Source organism: Epinephelus moara, chromosome 20 (assembly GCF_006386435.1).
Source record: "Epinephelus moara isolate mb chromosome 20, YSFRI_EMoa_1.0, whole genome shotgun sequence".
Taxonomy (NCBI): domain Eukaryota; kingdom Metazoa; phylum Chordata; class Actinopteri; order Perciformes; family Serranidae; genus Epinephelus; species Epinephelus moara.
This window is the reverse complement of record NC_065525.1, coordinates 20535269-20552157: the sequence shown is the minus strand read 5'-3', so window position 1 is coordinate 20552157 and position 16889 is coordinate 20535269. Positions and strand designations below refer to the sequence as shown.

The following is a 16889-nucleotide window of genomic DNA, read 5'->3' as shown; positions in this document are numbered from 1 at the left end:
CCACATTAGACTGGCCCCCTCACTGTCCGTTTTTAAAACCAGTCTTAAAACCCATTTTTACTCCTTGGCTTTTAACCCAGCATGAGACTCTGCTCTTGTTTTACTGTTTTATTGTTTTTATTGTTTGTCTTATGTTTTTATTTTTGTACAGCACTTTGTTTCAGCTGTGGTTGTTTTTAAAGTGCTCTATAAATAAAGTTGAGTTGAGTTGAGTTGAGAGTCATCATAATTAACCAAATAACTGTATTTCGATATTAACTTTATTTTCCACAGGGTTGCGTTAAAGTCATTTATGTGTTCCTTATAGTTTGTATGCAAATGTTTATGAATGTGTGTATTTGACTTTCACCTCCAGACGGAAGAGGAGAGTAAGCTGAAGGCACAGGTGTCGGGGCTCGGCCAGGAGCTGGCCTCTCAGAAGAGTGGGATGACAGAGCTGCAGAAGACCTTGGAGCAAAGCCAGGAAAGCTTCACTAAGCTTCAGTCTGACTTCTACGGCAAAGAGTCCGAGGTCTCTGCCCTGCGTCAAGACCTGAAGGTAGTTTTCTGCAGGAAGGGGTGGAGGAGTAGAGAGTGATAATGGTTCAGTTCAAGGAGGTTATATTAAATGTTAATTTAGAAGCTGTGATGCTGCATCACTTTTAACTAATTCACAGATTTGATTCGAAGCTGGTGATTCAGGACTAAATTTCAGACTGAAATTTCTGTCTGTAGGTGTCAGAGGAGAAGCTGACCTTAGCTCAGGAAGAGCTGGCTGCTAACTGCACCCATCAGACAGGTTTAGAGGGTCAGATCAAGGATCTGCAGAAGGGTCGTGGCTCGTTGGAGCAGGAGCTGGCAAAACGGGACCAGAAGCTCCAACAGCAAGACAAAATCCTGAAGGAACTACAGAAGCAACAGGTCAGACAAACAGATCAACCCACATAGACATGAACATTTAAATGACATGATGTGATTAAGTTTATATGTTGTAAATTGTGTTTACTCACCCAGGGTCACGTAAAAGAGGAGCTGGAGAAGGAGAAGAGTAAAGTGGAGGAACTGAACAAAGCTAAGAGTGTCCTGGAAAAGAATAACACCCGACTAAATTCTGAATTAAAAGCACTGACGGAAAAGGGCGAGAAGGTCAGTCACTACTCATTAAAAGTGACAACTAACGTTCACATCCATGCTAATATTTCCACTATTATTCGAAATATGTTTGGATATTCTGAATTAGGCCTTTGTCTGAACGTAGCATTCAATTAGGCAGAACCAGGATACTTTGTGCATGTAGACGTAGTCACTGTCTTTATTTTGATGGGAATATTGGCTGGCTGACTGGCTCTCATGACCTCCTTCCCATGCTTGTGTCTTATATAAACAGCTTAACTCAGGAATACTTCACTTCATTAGAGACACATTCTTCAAAGTTAAAACTGTGTGCGCTTAAGGCGACAATTTGAAGTGAACATTGGATGTTTCAGCTCTTCAAAGCCGTCTTAAGATTGATCCAAAGCTGATGTCAGAGCAATAACTTCCTAAGCTCAATCCTGCTCAAGCCTGTTAAAGTTTAGGGTGAAATGAGTCACTGCTTGTTTTATTAGAGACACTGTAAGTGCCTTTGACAACCAAATATTGTGCACTGAGCTACATATGTGTTGGTGTTCAGGAACTGGGTGAGTTGCGGGAAGCCAAACAGCTGTTGATCCAGCAGAAACTGGAGCTGCAGGGTCAGGTGGAGGCTGCACAGAAGACCCTGGAGCAGGAGCAGAAGGAGCACGAGGCCACCAAGGACAGCAGGACCCAGAGAGAGGAGCAGCTCCTTGCACATACCAGGGATATCCAGGATCAGTTGGTACGCTCACTCGCCAAATCCCACCAAATGATTGAGCGCATTAAATATCTTTCACTCGCCCTTTCGATCCTTTTTCGTGACATGATCAATGCTTCTTCCCAAAGGTGGCAGAGAAGAAAGCAAGAGAAGAGCAGGTGAAGCGCGGGGAGGAGGCAGAAGCTAAGATGGGTGTGCAGGTGACGGCTCTGAATGAAAACGTGGCCACGCTGAAGAGAGAGTGGCAGGGCAGCCAACGAAGAGTCGGCGAACTGGAGAAGCAGACGGATGAGCTGAGAGGAGAGATCGCTGTGCTGGAGGCCACCGTGCAGAACAACCAGGACGAGAGACGGGCTCTTCTGGAGAGGTGAGCTGATATTGTGTCCCAACCTGCAAGTAATGTTTCTTTGTTTTATACAAATACATAAAAACATTAAAAGCGTTTTTCATGTTCTTGATTGGCCTTTAAGTTGATTGAATTATGTAAAGTTAAAGTAGCGAGAGTGTGAAGTGGCTTTAAATAGCTCTTGTGGCTGTATTCAGAGGTGGTGACTTGAGTTAGCTGCTTAAAGGTGAAGTGAAAAAGATGAGTTGGTAATTTATAGTCAGACTTGATGCACAGACGCCTTTTCTGGTGGCACATTAACCGCAGGATTCACAGGAAGTCACCAGGGTTTTCTACGTTGAGCTTTTTTAAGAATGAGGCTCTCTAATCTACCTAACACATCGCTTCAAAACAAGCACTTTCCTTCAGTCTTAAGTTAGGCTATGTGAAATTAATTATGGTTTGCACATTGATTGAAATCTTCTTCATTATAAGACCGACTAAATTATAACCTGTCATGTCTTAATCAGTCACCCTGCACTACTGAACATTTCTTCTGGGAAGATTTGCCCACATCTCTCCTACAACTTTGACTTCGCTCATTTTTTAATAACTTCATTTCCTTGTGCATGGCAAATGAAGATTAAAATGATCTTGTGAAATTCATTATATATCAGGCTTATTATAGGCTGCTGCATGTGCCACAGTGACACACTCACACAGGGAAAAAAGGGAAATTAGAATGACCAAGCAGGAAGGCATCCTTTGGGATAAAAATAGCACAATTACTTATCATTTCTACAACACATTTATAGATGCTGTCATCTGCCCAGAGAGAAGTTATGCCCAGTTATGCAGCCAGTCAAGTCATGGTGGGGGAAAATTCTCCTGAGCCACTAATTATAATGTACACACAAATAATCAGTGCTCTGTGTGGTTGTGTTTCAGGTGTGTGAAGGGCGAAGGCGAGATAGAGAAACTGCAGGCCAAGGTGGTGGAGCTGAGGAGGAAGCTGGACGACACGACGGCAGCCATGCAGGAGCTCGGCAGAGAGAACCAGTCGCTCCAGGTCGGTCATAAATACCGGATGTCTTGTCGGAATTAAAGACAATAATTATCAACAATTTATCTTAGATGTTCTGGTTGTGACTCCTGTCATCGGTGCTTTTAGATCAAGCAGTCCCAGAGTCTGACCAGGAAGTGGGCCGAGGATCATGAGGTGCAGAACTGCATGGCCTGTGGGAAAGGCTTTAGTGTCACTGTCAGGAAGGTAAGAATTAAGTTATCTTCTGTCAAGGAAACTCTTTCTTTTTATGTAGGCACCCATGATAACAAGTTTGAGCAGCCACACTGCCTGCGTGAGCAGTGCGGCGCAGCTGCAACTCGTGGAGTTTAGGAGTGTAGCATATTTTTTTAGTGGGATGCACATGGTTCACAGCAAAGACAGACAGTGAAAATATTGATTATTATTATGTAGTTATATATGTCTGTTATCTGTAGAAAATCTCAGACATAACAAAAATGTATACAGATATTTGTTTTTAACTCAACTCTTCTTGTTTCAGTTTCACATTGAAAGCCCTGCTCATTCCTGTAGACAGAATCCTGTCATTAGTTAAAACAAGGCTTTTATTGTTAAATTTTGATGGCCATTTTCAAAAGTCAGTGTAGAGACAGGGCTGGCAGGCAGCACAGCCACAGCAGCAACGCCGTCTGTGTGAACACCACACACGTGCAAGCTGTTGCAGTTGAGTGAGGTAGCTTTCACGCACAAATGGAGGTGGGCAGCGTGGCCCAGGCGTTACGGATTGATGCTTACAGGAAACAGGACACACATTAAATTGGCTTCTTCATAACATCTCTCTCTCTCCTTCTCTGTGAATATCCAGCACCATTGCAGACATTGCGGCAACATCTTCTGTGCAGAGTGTTCATCGAGGAACGCCCTCACACCGTCCTCTAAAAAGCCAGTACGGGTGTGTGAGACGTGCTTTGAGGAGCTCCAAGGCTGATTTTCCCCCTCATCCCTTCACCTCCCCTAAACCCCCTCACCCCGCTTCCCCCCTTCCCCTCCACTTCCTCCTTCAGCAGGCAGAAGAAGGCGTGTCTTTGTCATATTTAATGTGCACTATTAAGGACAGACCCAGTGCAAAGACTCCCACCTGCATGTGACTCCTGGCTCTGGCGTGGAGGGAAACAGCTGAAGTGTTTTAATGAGGAGACGCCAGAGCAGCGCGATGGGATCGGGGGTGGGACTGGTTGGGATTGTCTGTATCTGTTTTTGTGCCTTTGCTACTCCTGTGGACTGCCAGAGAGCGGAGACAGCGAGAACTAAACACCATCCATCTCTTTACGTTTATGTTCACATCTCCATCGTTGTTTAGCATCACTAGCACGTGCAAGGTGGTTTGCTGTGTGTGTCGTAAGATGTTTGGCATCAGCTGTGTGGAGGTGTGAGGTCAGTGTGAGTGGGGGATGTTAATGTTGTAATGGTGATGTTGAAAATCACTGCTGCCCTACAAAGGTTAATGCAGGTAACTATTTTGTGAAGAAAAGAAAACTTGTAAATACCCAGTGTGACATATTTTCTGTGTATAACTGAATCAATCTGATCACTTACTAAGAAAAGAACAGATTTTTATAGGAAGGACTCAAGTCATCAAGAATATTTTTGGATATTGGTTTAGTTTTACTGTGTCTGATGTGTGTAATGACGTGAATAGAAAAGTGTGTTGAGGTCGTTTTTTGTTTTCCAGAGACACATTTCAAATTTGTTTTCAGGAAATTATTATTTGTGCTTTGACAGATTCATTTGGCCCCAAAACAATGCAACTAACACTTAGCTGAAGTTTTGATGTGATGTTTTGTGGACAGGATTTCATAAAAGTGTAAGGTAGAGATTTTAAATTCAAGTACATGCATTATTTTTTTCTAAATTTACATAAGTTAAGAGCATCAGATCCTTGTGTTAGCGTTGTGTTGTGTGGTACAGCACAGCAAATCTTCAAATGTAAGAAGAAAGACTGCCCTAAAGAAACCAATCCATCAGTTGATTTATGCACCAGCGATTCTCTGTACAGGCCGTGACGCCCAATCAGTTACCGCATGTTTCCTTTGTGCGGCAGCACGTTTGTGTATTTGTTGAATTTGATGTATTCAGCCTAATCCATGACCAAAGAATGTCTGCAGCAGGAATACAGCCGAGATGAAAACCCTGAGCTTGTTTCATATTTCAGTATTTTTCTAAGCGTCTCTTTGGAAGCGTTTGAGTTTTAAATCACAGGGTCCTACATTTTTATCTTGAACACAGCATGTATGACGACCTTAGAGGCTTTTATGTACAGTCAGTCTTGCTGTGCCACATTTCTCTTTGCGTGTTCATATTATTTTTGCAAATTGTGGTGCTTTCCGCAGACTGTTAATGCAGTCATCGAAGGTGCCTGCATGTTTATTTTTTAAGTTTTATTTTCCTGCTGCTTGTCTGCGCTCAGCAGCACTGACTACTGCTGGAGATGTGTGTGCGTGCGCGTGTGTGCTCTGCTTTGAAGCAATAACTGTGGCTGTGTGTGATGTTGCTGTAACAGAGTGTGTGTTTTAGTGTTTAGGCCTGCTGTGTGTGTGTCTGCCAAGTTGCACTGTATGAACGTTGGCTGCTCAGAACCTCAGTATCTCTCCGGCGAGGTGTGTGTCGGTGCTGCTTTCAGGTGCCACGGTTGCTGTCGGTTCTCTACCCAACCTGTGTGCAGCTGAGGACACTGTAAAAGTTCATTCCTGCTTTGTATAACTTATCATATATTGACAGATATCGGTAAGATCTTCTGTGCAATTGTCTAAAGACTGGAGCAGGCGGAAACACTGTACGCCAGGCGACAATGCAGGCAGTTCTGGCACTTTGCAACAAGCAGCTTGTTTCAGACTTTGGCTTACCAAATTAGCTCTTAATGCTCGTGCGCTCAAAAAACAACGTCCATCTCAGTCGCAAGCTCTCAAGAACACCTGTCTCTTTTTGTGTTGCATTGGTTTTGTTATGTCTACCTCAGATTGGCACAGGAAAAGCACTATTTCTAAACCTTAGAGATCACAAATATTTTGTCATTGCCTGCATTTGATCGAGGATTTGTGATTTATCTATCAAGCTGTACAGTCCCTTAAAAAACCAGAGAGATGATTTGCACCTTATTGTATTCTGGGCTCGTCCGTGTAAGAACCCAGCCACAAATGTAGGACCACCAACTTTATACAAGCTTCAGCATTTCTAGCCCCGATGTGCTTAACTGCTCATTAATACTAAGGCTGTCATAATTATCTTTGTAAATGTTTGTAATGAAAGAGACAAAGGAAATATATAACACTTGTGGATGTAGAAACAAGACAACAGTGAAAATGTGTGTGGACTCATCAGTGTCTTACTCTTGTTTTTTTTTTGTTTGTTTGTTTTGTTTCGTTTTTTTAAAGACAAAAAAAGGCACCACAGGTCTGTACACACTGAATTGTGGCTTGCTTCGTGTTGCTGTCAGTTATCATGCATGATGACTTTACTGGCCTGTGGTTCACACGTTTTTCTCCATGTTTAGAGTCATCATATTTGATGGTTGTGAAGGTGTGCCTTAGGCCAACGTCTTGTACGTCACTGCTCACAGCAGTCAGCAGGGACACGCACCATGTATTACCAGTCTGGGTGAACTCAGTTCACCCGAAGGGACGAGAGAAACAATGTAATTTATGTTCACATGCACCCGTTGATTTTCTAATGCATCATCATGACAAACCTAAATAAAACCTACAGTATGTTTCTATTTTCTTGTGTGTAATGTTTTTGTTCACAGACAAGATTAATTACTCGTACAGCCGTTTCCGAGAGCCGAGCAACTACCACAGTTCCCACAGTTCCTTTGGTTGTTTCATCGTCAGCCATTAATGTGTTGTATACTATTATTAACATTCATTAGATCTTATTAATGTTAATAAACACCTTATTAATTTCATCTGATAGGGTCTTATAGTGTTAATATTTGGTATAGGTTTATAAACTGTTACCAAAGTTTATATTAAGTGCTTATAATGCTCCTATATGCAAAATAACTGTCAGTTATGCTGTAATAAACACTTGTATAGTCTTATTAATGTTAATAAGCATCTTAAACCATCTTATAAGTGCCCATTAACTGTTAATTTGTGCTTATTAAGTATTAATTAACAATTATTCCAGTACCTTAATATAAAGTGTTTCCGCCATTTCTGCTACTGGGGACAGAAACTGCAAAGACCTTACACTGATACTCTTGGTAATTGAGAATAGCTACCTGTGCCTCACCAGAAAACAAAAGCACTACCCTCCTCCTGTTTGGGTTTCACAATGGTTGGTGCACTTCCTGCAAGCTGTAAATTGAGCCTTCATTTTCCCAGAGGGTTGCACCCAGTAGCAGACAGAATTGCATAGTGAAAGTAAGGCTTATGAGGAACCAATCAAAGCACAGATGGTGTCATTAACCTATAGCCATTGTATTTACTTCTTAATGATACAACCCTGGTTCCCAAAAAGTTGGGATGCCGTGTAAAATATATATAAAAGCATGCAATGATTCAACATACAGTGGGGGAAAATAAGTCCTCAACACGTCAGAAGTTTTTTCATTGACACATATTTCCATGCAGATGCTTTCAATTCCATAAAACATCACTGATAAAGAAATCGTAACATTTCAATCCACAAAACTTGTGTGCAATCAAGTGGAATGACACAAGTAAAAAGTATTGGAACACGCTAACTGAATCATATTGAATGCTAAGAGAAGCCTTTGTTTGCAATGGCAGATTCAGGATGTTTCCTATATGAAGGAACTTATGTGTAACACTGTTCAGATGGGATTGTGGCCCATTCTTCTACACAGTCTTTAAATCTAAAAGATTTTTGGGGCGCCCACTTTGAATCTTGAGAAAAAAATGTTTCCTTTGAAATCTTAAATAATTAGTGTCCTTAGTTCCCAAACACTTACTGAATGCTGTTATAAAAGAAAAGGTGGTAACACAGCAGTAGACATGTCCCCGTCCTAACCTTTTTCAGTTAATTTCAGTTAAGTTTCAGTTAATTGTATTTTGTATTGGTTTTATTAACATTTTACACAGCATCCCAACTTCTTTGGAACCAGGGGAGTAAGTTACAGCAAAAAAAAAAAAAAGTGTCTGTTTCCACTTTAAGAACTGCCTAATGCTTCTAAAAATAAATTTGTATTTTATAATTTAATCTGTATCTCTTTGGAGTAAAAAAAAAAGAAAAAAGTTTTAATTATGTTTGTTCATCAAGCACAATCTTTAATTTGAAGTTCATTCTTGACCTTGGACACTTGTCTTGGAATCCGCCCACTCCAATGAGTTCCAGTTGACTGGAAGTGTGACGAGGCCCGACCCTGATTAGCTTCTGAGATCCGGTGACATTGGGTGTATTCAGGGTGGTATGGCTGTAAGTGGTTGAAGGGCACACACACACACACACACAAGCTATTTATAGATGGTAAAACACCACCAGTGGTGGACGGCTAATAGTAATAATCACTTTCTTTCAGTCAACAAATGACAAGACCAAAAAGCAGCAAGGACCTGATCCATCTGTCAACTGTGTTGTGTGTATCCACAGGGTGATAAAGTGCATCCCATGTGCTGTAAGTTAGGCCTCCATTTTTGTCCAAAAACTATTTAAACACATCAGTAAGCCAGGGCACACTTCTGTCTAAATATCGGGCAACTTAGAAAAGGTCTCATCTCAAGGTCTATTTAGTAGCCCACCTTGAGCAGTATTACATGAGCAGATGGAGTTTACCCAGTTGTCACTGAATTGTACTTTACAGTGCTGCTGGTTCATGTTTTTTACAGTTCAGATATTAAAGGACAACCTCTCAAGAACATCTTTTACTATAATCCGATATTTATTGTACACTACTGCAGCAGCTGCCTTTAAAGGCAAACATGAAGTTTACAAAATGATCCTAGTTCTAGCGCAGTCATTTACAGGACGTCAGGAGACAGTGAAGTGCACGTTGACAGCAGAGACATTTCCGATGGCTTCTAGTGCTGTTTGACGGGTCATATCTGTGAGGACTCCAGCCACAGTGAGGAGCTCTTGACTCGCGGCTGCTGAGAGTCCAGCTTCAGCAGCGCCGTCACAGCGCCCTCTATCTTTGACATCCACACCCTCTGCAGGAAGTCAAACATGGAAGTGTTCAGAAAGAGAACTATCAGGTTTAATATCCAGCAGTTAGTAAGATATGAGTAATCGCTAATTCTTGAGAGCTTAAAAACAGAAGCATACATGTATCTACGAGCATATGAGATAAATCTAAATGACTGTGCAAGTGATGAGTGGGTTTATTTGAATCCTGGCACAAAACTGCCTTTAAAAAAAAATATGTTTGTGCTTCTCTGTGAGTGTTAACACTTAGATCATTTGTTGATGCTACATAAAAAACAAAGAGGTTCAGAAATAATTGAATCCATATGTTGTTGCACAATATTTTCATGAACAGAATGTAATCGGCGCTCTGCCAGCTCTTAAAACTCTGCACGCCTTTTGAAATCCACAGTTGAGGTGATGTACCTTGGCTGACTCTGACGCAGCTTGCAGGATGAACGCACCGATACACTGCTGATAGCGGTTCTGGTGCATGATTATGAAAGAGTGAGGCAGCCCCGATGCTGCAAACGAAGCACAGAATTCATTTTTTTATCAAGACCCAGCATGACTCTTTGACTCTGCTGTGTGCTCTCAACAATGTTGTTAGTGCTCAGAACATGATGAAATCAACAAGAAAGAATACTGTCATTACTTGAGGCATTGAGCTGATCGATGTTCTTGAGCTGGAGTCGGTCCAGAGAGACGGGCTGGTCCAGAACTGTGAAGGTGCATCCCTCTTTCAGGAGCTGATCCAGCTCCAGGTTCTGTGGCATCCTGAGGGGATTCTGCTCGGGACCGATGGAGCGCTACACAGGACGACACAGTGTGAACAAGTTACGAAGCTTCTGTACAGCCTAACACTGAATGAGTGAAAACAGGCAGACACAGCGACGTACCTTCTTGTTTCTCTTTATCTTTGTGATCAGCAGGAATTCGTCAAACAGGAACAGATAAACATCGATGAGTTTTGTGTTCTCTGGTGATCAACCAAACACAGATGGTGTAGTGAGATTTTTGTCAAATCAAAGCGCAGAGCGTGTAAAATGTGTTGGATCTGTGCCAGCTGTGCGTGCACACCTGTGAGCACCATTTTCCCTTCGTGCAGCAGGCTTCTGTGAGTAATTAGATTCTCCAGAGTGACAGCCTTCAACAAATGCTTCAAACTCTGAAAAAGAAGCAGTCAGTCAGGTAAGAAGGAAACATTTTCACCTCTTGACACGTTAACTGATATCCAAAGAGCTGAGCTGCTGACGCTGAAGTAAGAGCAAATGACACGGTGCATTGTACAATGTGAATAGTTTGCTCTTCATGATATCTGATATCACATTCAGATAAATGATTGGATCATCGTATCTGCACACAAAAGCCATTTGAGGATGAAGTGTTGGTGCATATCTGTGACTTCTATGCCTTGCTCTGTCAACAGGCACAAATATTAATACACACACACAAACACACAGCATCACAGACCTCAGGGACGAAGGCGCGCTTGTCTCGCTCCCACACAGGCAGCCACACCAGGGCATCTCTTAACTGTTTCACCTTCTGGTAGTTATCCAGCCATTTGACTTTCCCCTCTAAATCACCTGAAGGCAGAGAGACATCCGTTAAATCAAGAGGGAAAGAGACAGACAAAAACATTTGACTAGAATCTACTGCTATAAACTACCAATACTAAATCGTTTTAGGACCAAATTGTTACAACTTTTAAGAATAATGTACTTAAATCACATTAATAACTGCAGCTGCAATGATTAATCGATTATTTGTCAACTTTTATATTGATTGCAAATTAGAATTTTCTTTTAACATATTTTTATTCCTTTTCTAACAACATATAAACTGCTATGCAGGATTACAAAAGAAAAAATTACACTAATGCACAAGTACACACATGTACAGATACCTACATACACACAGATCCTTTAAAGGAGCAGGCAGTTGCAGAAGATAAAGGCCTAATCTGGACCTATCCTACTGTGATCGGCTACAAGACGTAGGAAAATAAAATATAAAAACGTGAATGTGACTTACTTCACATGGATTTATTAATACAGCGGGGGTTTAGAGTCAAGCTTCTATATACTCCAAAAATGGATTCCAGATTCTCATAAATTTATCAGAAGAGTCATTTAATGTGAATCTTAGTTTCTCAAGTCTGAGATATTGCATCACTTCCCTTTTGTTACTTTGAGTTTAGATCCTGAAAGATTCTTATTTTCCTCTCCTACTATGCCAAAGATGACTGTGGCTCAGAGGTAAAGCACACTGTCCACTAATTGGAAGATCAGCGGTTTGATCCCCAGCTCCTCCAGTCTGAACGCCAAAGTATCAGTGCTGAACCCCAATTTGCTCCCGATGGCTGTTCCATCAGTGTGTGAGTGTGTTAAAAACTGAGTAATAAGTGGCACCTTGTATGGTAGCTTGGGCCCCCAGTGGGTGAATGTGACTTGTAGTGTAAAAAGCGCTTTGAGTGGTCGGATGACTAGAAATGTGATATACAAGTGCAGGTCCATTTACCATTTGTCTGAGTGAATTTTTGTTTTTAAAAGATCTGATACTGTTGTGAAGATCAAACCCAATAAGTGGACAAATAAGGACACAGCCAGAACAAGTGTGCTAAGGATGCAGGAGAAAGTCTGCACCTGTCACAGGTGGAATCAACATCTGGGAACATTTTAGAGAGTTTGACTTTAGAGAAACGAAGGTGATGCAGCACCTTAAATTGAATGAGGCCATGCCGGGCACAGACTGAGGCTGTGTGGACCCCCTCAAGGGCTCTTCCCCACTGCTCCACCATAACAACCAGCCCCAACTCGATCTCCCATATAGACCTCAGATATTTGAATTATGGGTCTTGCAAATTTGAAAAATACGTATAAATTAAAGATACTGCACCTGTTTTGGAGGGATGAAAAGAAAACAGAGATTAAATTGGTGCTCCTTTTTTCAGGCCAGTTGGGAAAAGAAGGTGTATTACCTTTAATACAACTACGAACTTGGAGGAATCTGAAGAAATGAGATTGCAATAAATTATATTTATTTTGCTGTTATTCAAAGTAGGAAATACTTCATCTATAAAAAGGGCCTTCACATTTCCAACACCATTCCTCATCCAAACATCAAAAGAATTGTCCATAATGGATGGGGAGAAGAGGTGGCTGTGAGAGACTGGGGCAAGGAAAGAGCTAGAAAAATCGTCAAAATTGTGCAATTCAGTCTTTTTAAATTTGAATATTTTCTGGTTTCTTTACTCGTCTGTGACAGCAAACTGAATATCTTTGGGTTGTGGGAAAAACAAGACATCTGAGTACGTCATCTTGGGCTTTGGGAAACACTCATATTTTTAACATTTTAGTCAAAACAACTGATCAATTAATCACAAAAATAACCGATAGATTAATCTTCAATTAAAATAATCATTACTTGCAGCCCTACCAATAACACATTTTATTTTTAATGACAGGTAAGTTGTTCTTCAGCCCTTTTTCATTATCTTGCTGTGTTTCCTGTATAGTGATGGTTGCCAGCCAAACACAGGCGTGACCGTGCCGTGAGATATTACAGCACACGCAGCTTTTACAGTAAATACCCCCCCCACACCCAGAGGACATTGCCCTGCTCATCTTAGCCGTGGTTACAATAACTCCACGTCACTTGTGCAGCTGTGGCACACCTTTATAATGGTTACATAAAAGTCTGTAATTAAAGAATGTCGAGATGACGCCATTTGTTTTTGTACGGTTATTTGTTCAATGTGACGAAATTCCATTGAGGTGCAGAGCTGCGGCACATTTCCCACAGCCTGTCCATCTAGTTACAGAGTAAACCGCCACAACAGGTCTGCAGGCAGAGGCACGCTGTGAAGAAGCTCCTGGCTGCCGTCCAAAACATGTCGACCGTTTGCTCGAAAAAAAACACAAGCTGCTGTTTGTTTGACACAGATAACTCACTTGACATCTGCTCGACATGTTTCTTGTGTCTGTCGATGTTTGACTGAGAAAACACTTAAGTCATGATCAGCTGAATGACATAGCTGAGACACCTGAGGCTCAGAGGAATGTTCAGCTTGTCAGCAGCAGCTGAAAAGTCATAAAACTAACCCACCATCCTACAGTGTGCTTACACAGTCAGTGTGTGTCTGCTGATAAGGCAGTGCTGGTGAAGAACATCACTGTTTTATTTAAAGGTCCAGTGTGTAGGATTTAGGGGATATATTGGCAGAAATGGAATATGGCATCATGTTTTCTTTAGTGTTTAATCACCTGAAAATACGAATCCTGTTTTCCTTATTTTAGAATGAGCCGTTTATATTTACATAGGGGGCGAGTCCTCATCTATGGAGATAGCCATGTTGCAACGCCATGTTTCTACAGTAGCACAGAACAGACAAACCGAACACTGGCTCTAGATAGGGCCATTCGAATTTTCATGTCGGCCACAGTAGTTTGCAGCACCTCCTGGCAAAAACCTCCACAATGTCTCAATCTTAAGTTAGCAGAGAAAAAAGCTGAGCACACATTAGCAGGTGCCGGGCTAGTGGCCTGTCTGCAACATGCCAAACAGCATCAGAGAAACACTGCTTTGTAACGTGAAACTGCTTTTTGCAGTGTTTTTACCGGTTTTAATCACCTGTTCCATTTGTTTTGGAGAGGAAGAGACCTCTGCCGATAATTCGTCTCCTGGTAAAAACCTCTCAATTTAACAGACAATAAAGGAGAGCACACATTAACAGGTGCTGGGCTAGTGGCATACCAAACAGCAGCAGAGAAACACCGATTTGTAACGTAAAACTGCTTTATTCAGTGTTTTCACCAGTTTTAATCACTGTGTCTGTTTGTTTTGGAGAGGAAGAGACCTCTGTGGATTATTTGGCTCCCGCTAAAACCTCCTGAGCAATGGATACTGAAGGAATTCTAACCGGCAGAAGTTTCAGCTAGTTGCAGTGTGCAGTCCTCACCACTGGATGCCACTAAATTCCCCTAAATCTTACACACTGTTCCTTTAATAAGATTATATTTTGTAGTGATGCACTTTTCAATATAAGGGAGGAAGTAGTTCTGGGTGCTCACATATAGATGTGTCCACTTGCTCCGCTATAATCTGCAGGCCTCTGGTCTCCTCCTCCGCTGGGCATCTCTTCGCAATATTCCGCAACAACAGCGGGTATCGAGTTAGCCTCTGCAGCGGCGCCACCAACAGGTCGCGCAGATGCAGCCTCCGGCACTGTTCGTTCCTCTCGCACCACTGGGGGGCAAAAAAAGAGGAGAAGGAGAGAGGACAGGGTGAGAGGAGGGCTGCTGGTGGGAAAAAGAAGAAGGTCAGAGAGGTGAAAGAGTGGTCACGGTGTTTGTTAGAACAGAGGGGTAATGGCGGGGGGGATGGGCGGTGACAAGCGTGTGATATCTAAGACCAAAACAAAAGCCCTAACAAATACATAAGCATGACAGGGAAGGTTACACAAGGGACACATGGTCACATTCCTCTCTTTGGCAGGCCTTGGTGACACTGAACTGGTTGTTTGCTGTTTTGGCTGCAGTGTTGCTGTGTGTCCTCTCTTACACTTGGCACTGCAACAGTACACGGCAGCCTTGCCACCGCTCTGACTAGCACTCACAATTTAGCTGCCCTCACTGAGTCCCACTCCTGTACCTTCACGTAAGATCCAAAGTCCTCTCTGGGCTTCAGGCTGTCCAGATAAAGCAGAGCCGCTGAGTAGTTGAGGCAGTACTTCTGCAGGCAGTGACATATGCTCTCCTGAAAAGCCTGCCAACAGATAGGAGTGTTACACAAACAGCAGGATACAGACTGCTTTGTCACATCAGCCATTATGCTGCAGATAAACAGACCATAAAAAGACAAGAGGAAGATACCAGTCTGGGTACAAGCACAAGTTTTACCCTGTATGTGAAATCTATTCTTCAGCTACTGTGAGGCTGCTTCCTGTGATGCATAATTTAACAGTATGATGAAGAGGTTTCTATTATTTGCCTTCATCTTGGAGCCAAATTATTCATCATCAAAGAACAAAATATTAAACTAGGGCTGTTGTAGATTTGTTTTTTTCTCAGTTTGTCAAAGTAGTTTGCCCTCTTTAAGGCAACCTGAGCTAGGCAACCCACTAATGTGATTTCTTTTTATCGTTTTATTTTGAAATATGTATATATGTTCTGCATTCGTGTCCATCCGTTGTCTCCAAGTTGAAATGTTTCCTTTGTCTCCAGTGTCTTATCAGTGGAGTTTTACAACTGAGCAATTAATTGAGCGTGTTTGGTCTGAGTCAGCGTGTTTGTGCTAATGTGTGTCTCCACCTGTGAGTCACACTCGCCTTGCTCAGCAGCTCCAGCAGGGTGGGCACGCCACCCTCCGTAATTTCCAACGTGTCCTTGATGACGCGGAGGAGGTTGTTTAGGAAACCAAAGCTCACCTGCAGCAGAAAACACACAGTGTCAAGTGTCACAGCACGGCCCTGCAACACTCACTTTGTCAAAGGAAAAAAAAATCCACATTTTTAAATGTATTTTCCTGTTTTGCTTCTATTTTTTTCCTAAATTAAACAATGCAACTGTATCACAAAGTAACACTGCTAATAATACCAAAAATAACCAATATAAATAAATATAAATAAAAAGGCAGTGACAAAACTGAGTTGAATCCCCACTAAAACTTCTTCATTAGGTGTTTGAGCTATACTGTAACAGACATGGTCAGGGGTCTGCAATCTTTACAATTAAAAGAGCCAAAAAAAAAATTATTATTGGCCAAAAAAAGCAAGAAAATTGTCTGGAGCCTCAAAACATATTTGTATGAAGGTAACAGCCTGTTAAGTCTATATTAGCCCATCAACATTATGAATAGATCTTAATGAGCGTTCATTAATATGACTCACTACAAGGTGGCTACTCTGCAGTGGGCTATTTATAACTATTAAGTACTTTAGCTTTGCAGCGTTGGTGGTGAAAGCAAATTCTGTCCACACACTATTAAATCCTTTATTTTACTTAAAGAAATTTCTTTTTTTGGATTTGTACTCCATAGCTAGCCTTGCTAGAGAGACTCCAGGCTAACGCTACTGAAGATCAGCAAAATTTAGAGGAAAAAGCACCACCTTATAGACGTATGATGCAAATTTAAGTTTATTAACCATTAAAACTTTTTTTTAATTCGATGTATGGCTACACATTTTTACAGTTGTATAATGCAATGATCACTTTATGCCTACAACAACAAATGAAAATTTGACTGTTAAAAAATAACTGTTATTCATTTCCATATAATTTTATGTCAAAGCCACAGGGACCCAGTGGAGAGGGTTTAAAGTGCTGCATGTGGCTTTGGAGCTGCAGGTTGCTAAACCCTCAACATGGTGAATGAGTGATGAATGAATTCACAAACTACACTGAACAAAAATATAAACGCAACACTTTTGTTTTTGCTCCCATTTTTCATGAGCTGAACCCAAAGATCTAAAACATTTTCTATATACACAAAAGACCATTTCCCTCAAATATTGTTCACAAATCTGTCTAAATCTGTGTTAGTGAGCACTTCTCCTTTGCCGAGATAATCCATCCCACCTCACA

At 41.6% G+C, this 16889-nt stretch overlaps 2 protein-coding genes across 3 annotated transcripts in view; one reads left to right on the top strand and one right to left on the bottom strand.

The window, feature by feature from the left end:
* The window catches only part of eea1 (early endosome antigen 1), a 24948-nt gene extending 18016 nt beyond the window's left edge, over positions 1-6932 (top strand). For both annotated transcript variants that reach the window (XM_050072696.1, XM_050072693.1), the window contains 8 exons: positions 356-538; positions 715-900; positions 994-1125; positions 1652-1837; positions 1942-2180; positions 3087-3207; positions 3310-3408; positions 4028-6932. In XM_050072696.1, coding sequence (XP_049928653.1) covers positions 356-538; positions 715-900; positions 994-1125; positions 1652-1837; positions 1942-2180; positions 3087-3207; positions 3310-3408; positions 4028-4150 — 1269 coding nt within the window. In that variant the 3' untranslated portion in view covers positions 4151-6932. The remainder of the gene's footprint in view (positions 1-355; positions 539-714; positions 901-993; positions 1126-1651; positions 1838-1941; positions 2181-3086; positions 3208-3309; positions 3409-4027) is intronic.
* Positions 6933-9042: 2110 nt separating this feature from the next.
* Positions 9043-16889, bottom strand: part of plekhg7 (pleckstrin homology domain containing, family G (with RhoGef domain) member 7) — a 19846-nt gene continuing 11999 nt past the window's right edge. Inside the window, exons 9-17 of the mRNA XM_050074026.1 lie at positions 15635-15733; positions 14959-15072; positions 14379-14553; positions 10777-10892; positions 10384-10471; positions 10203-10282; positions 9959-10112; positions 9730-9827; positions 9043-9329 (exon numbers count right to left, since the gene is read on the bottom strand). Coding sequence (XP_049929983.1) covers positions 9219-9329; positions 9730-9827; positions 9959-10112; positions 10203-10282; positions 10384-10471; positions 10777-10892; positions 14379-14553; positions 14959-15072; positions 15635-15733 — 1035 coding nt within the window. The 3' untranslated portion in view covers positions 9043-9218. The remainder of the gene's footprint in view (positions 9330-9729; positions 9828-9958; positions 10113-10202; positions 10283-10383; positions 10472-10776; positions 10893-14378; positions 14554-14958; positions 15073-15634; positions 15734-16889) is intronic.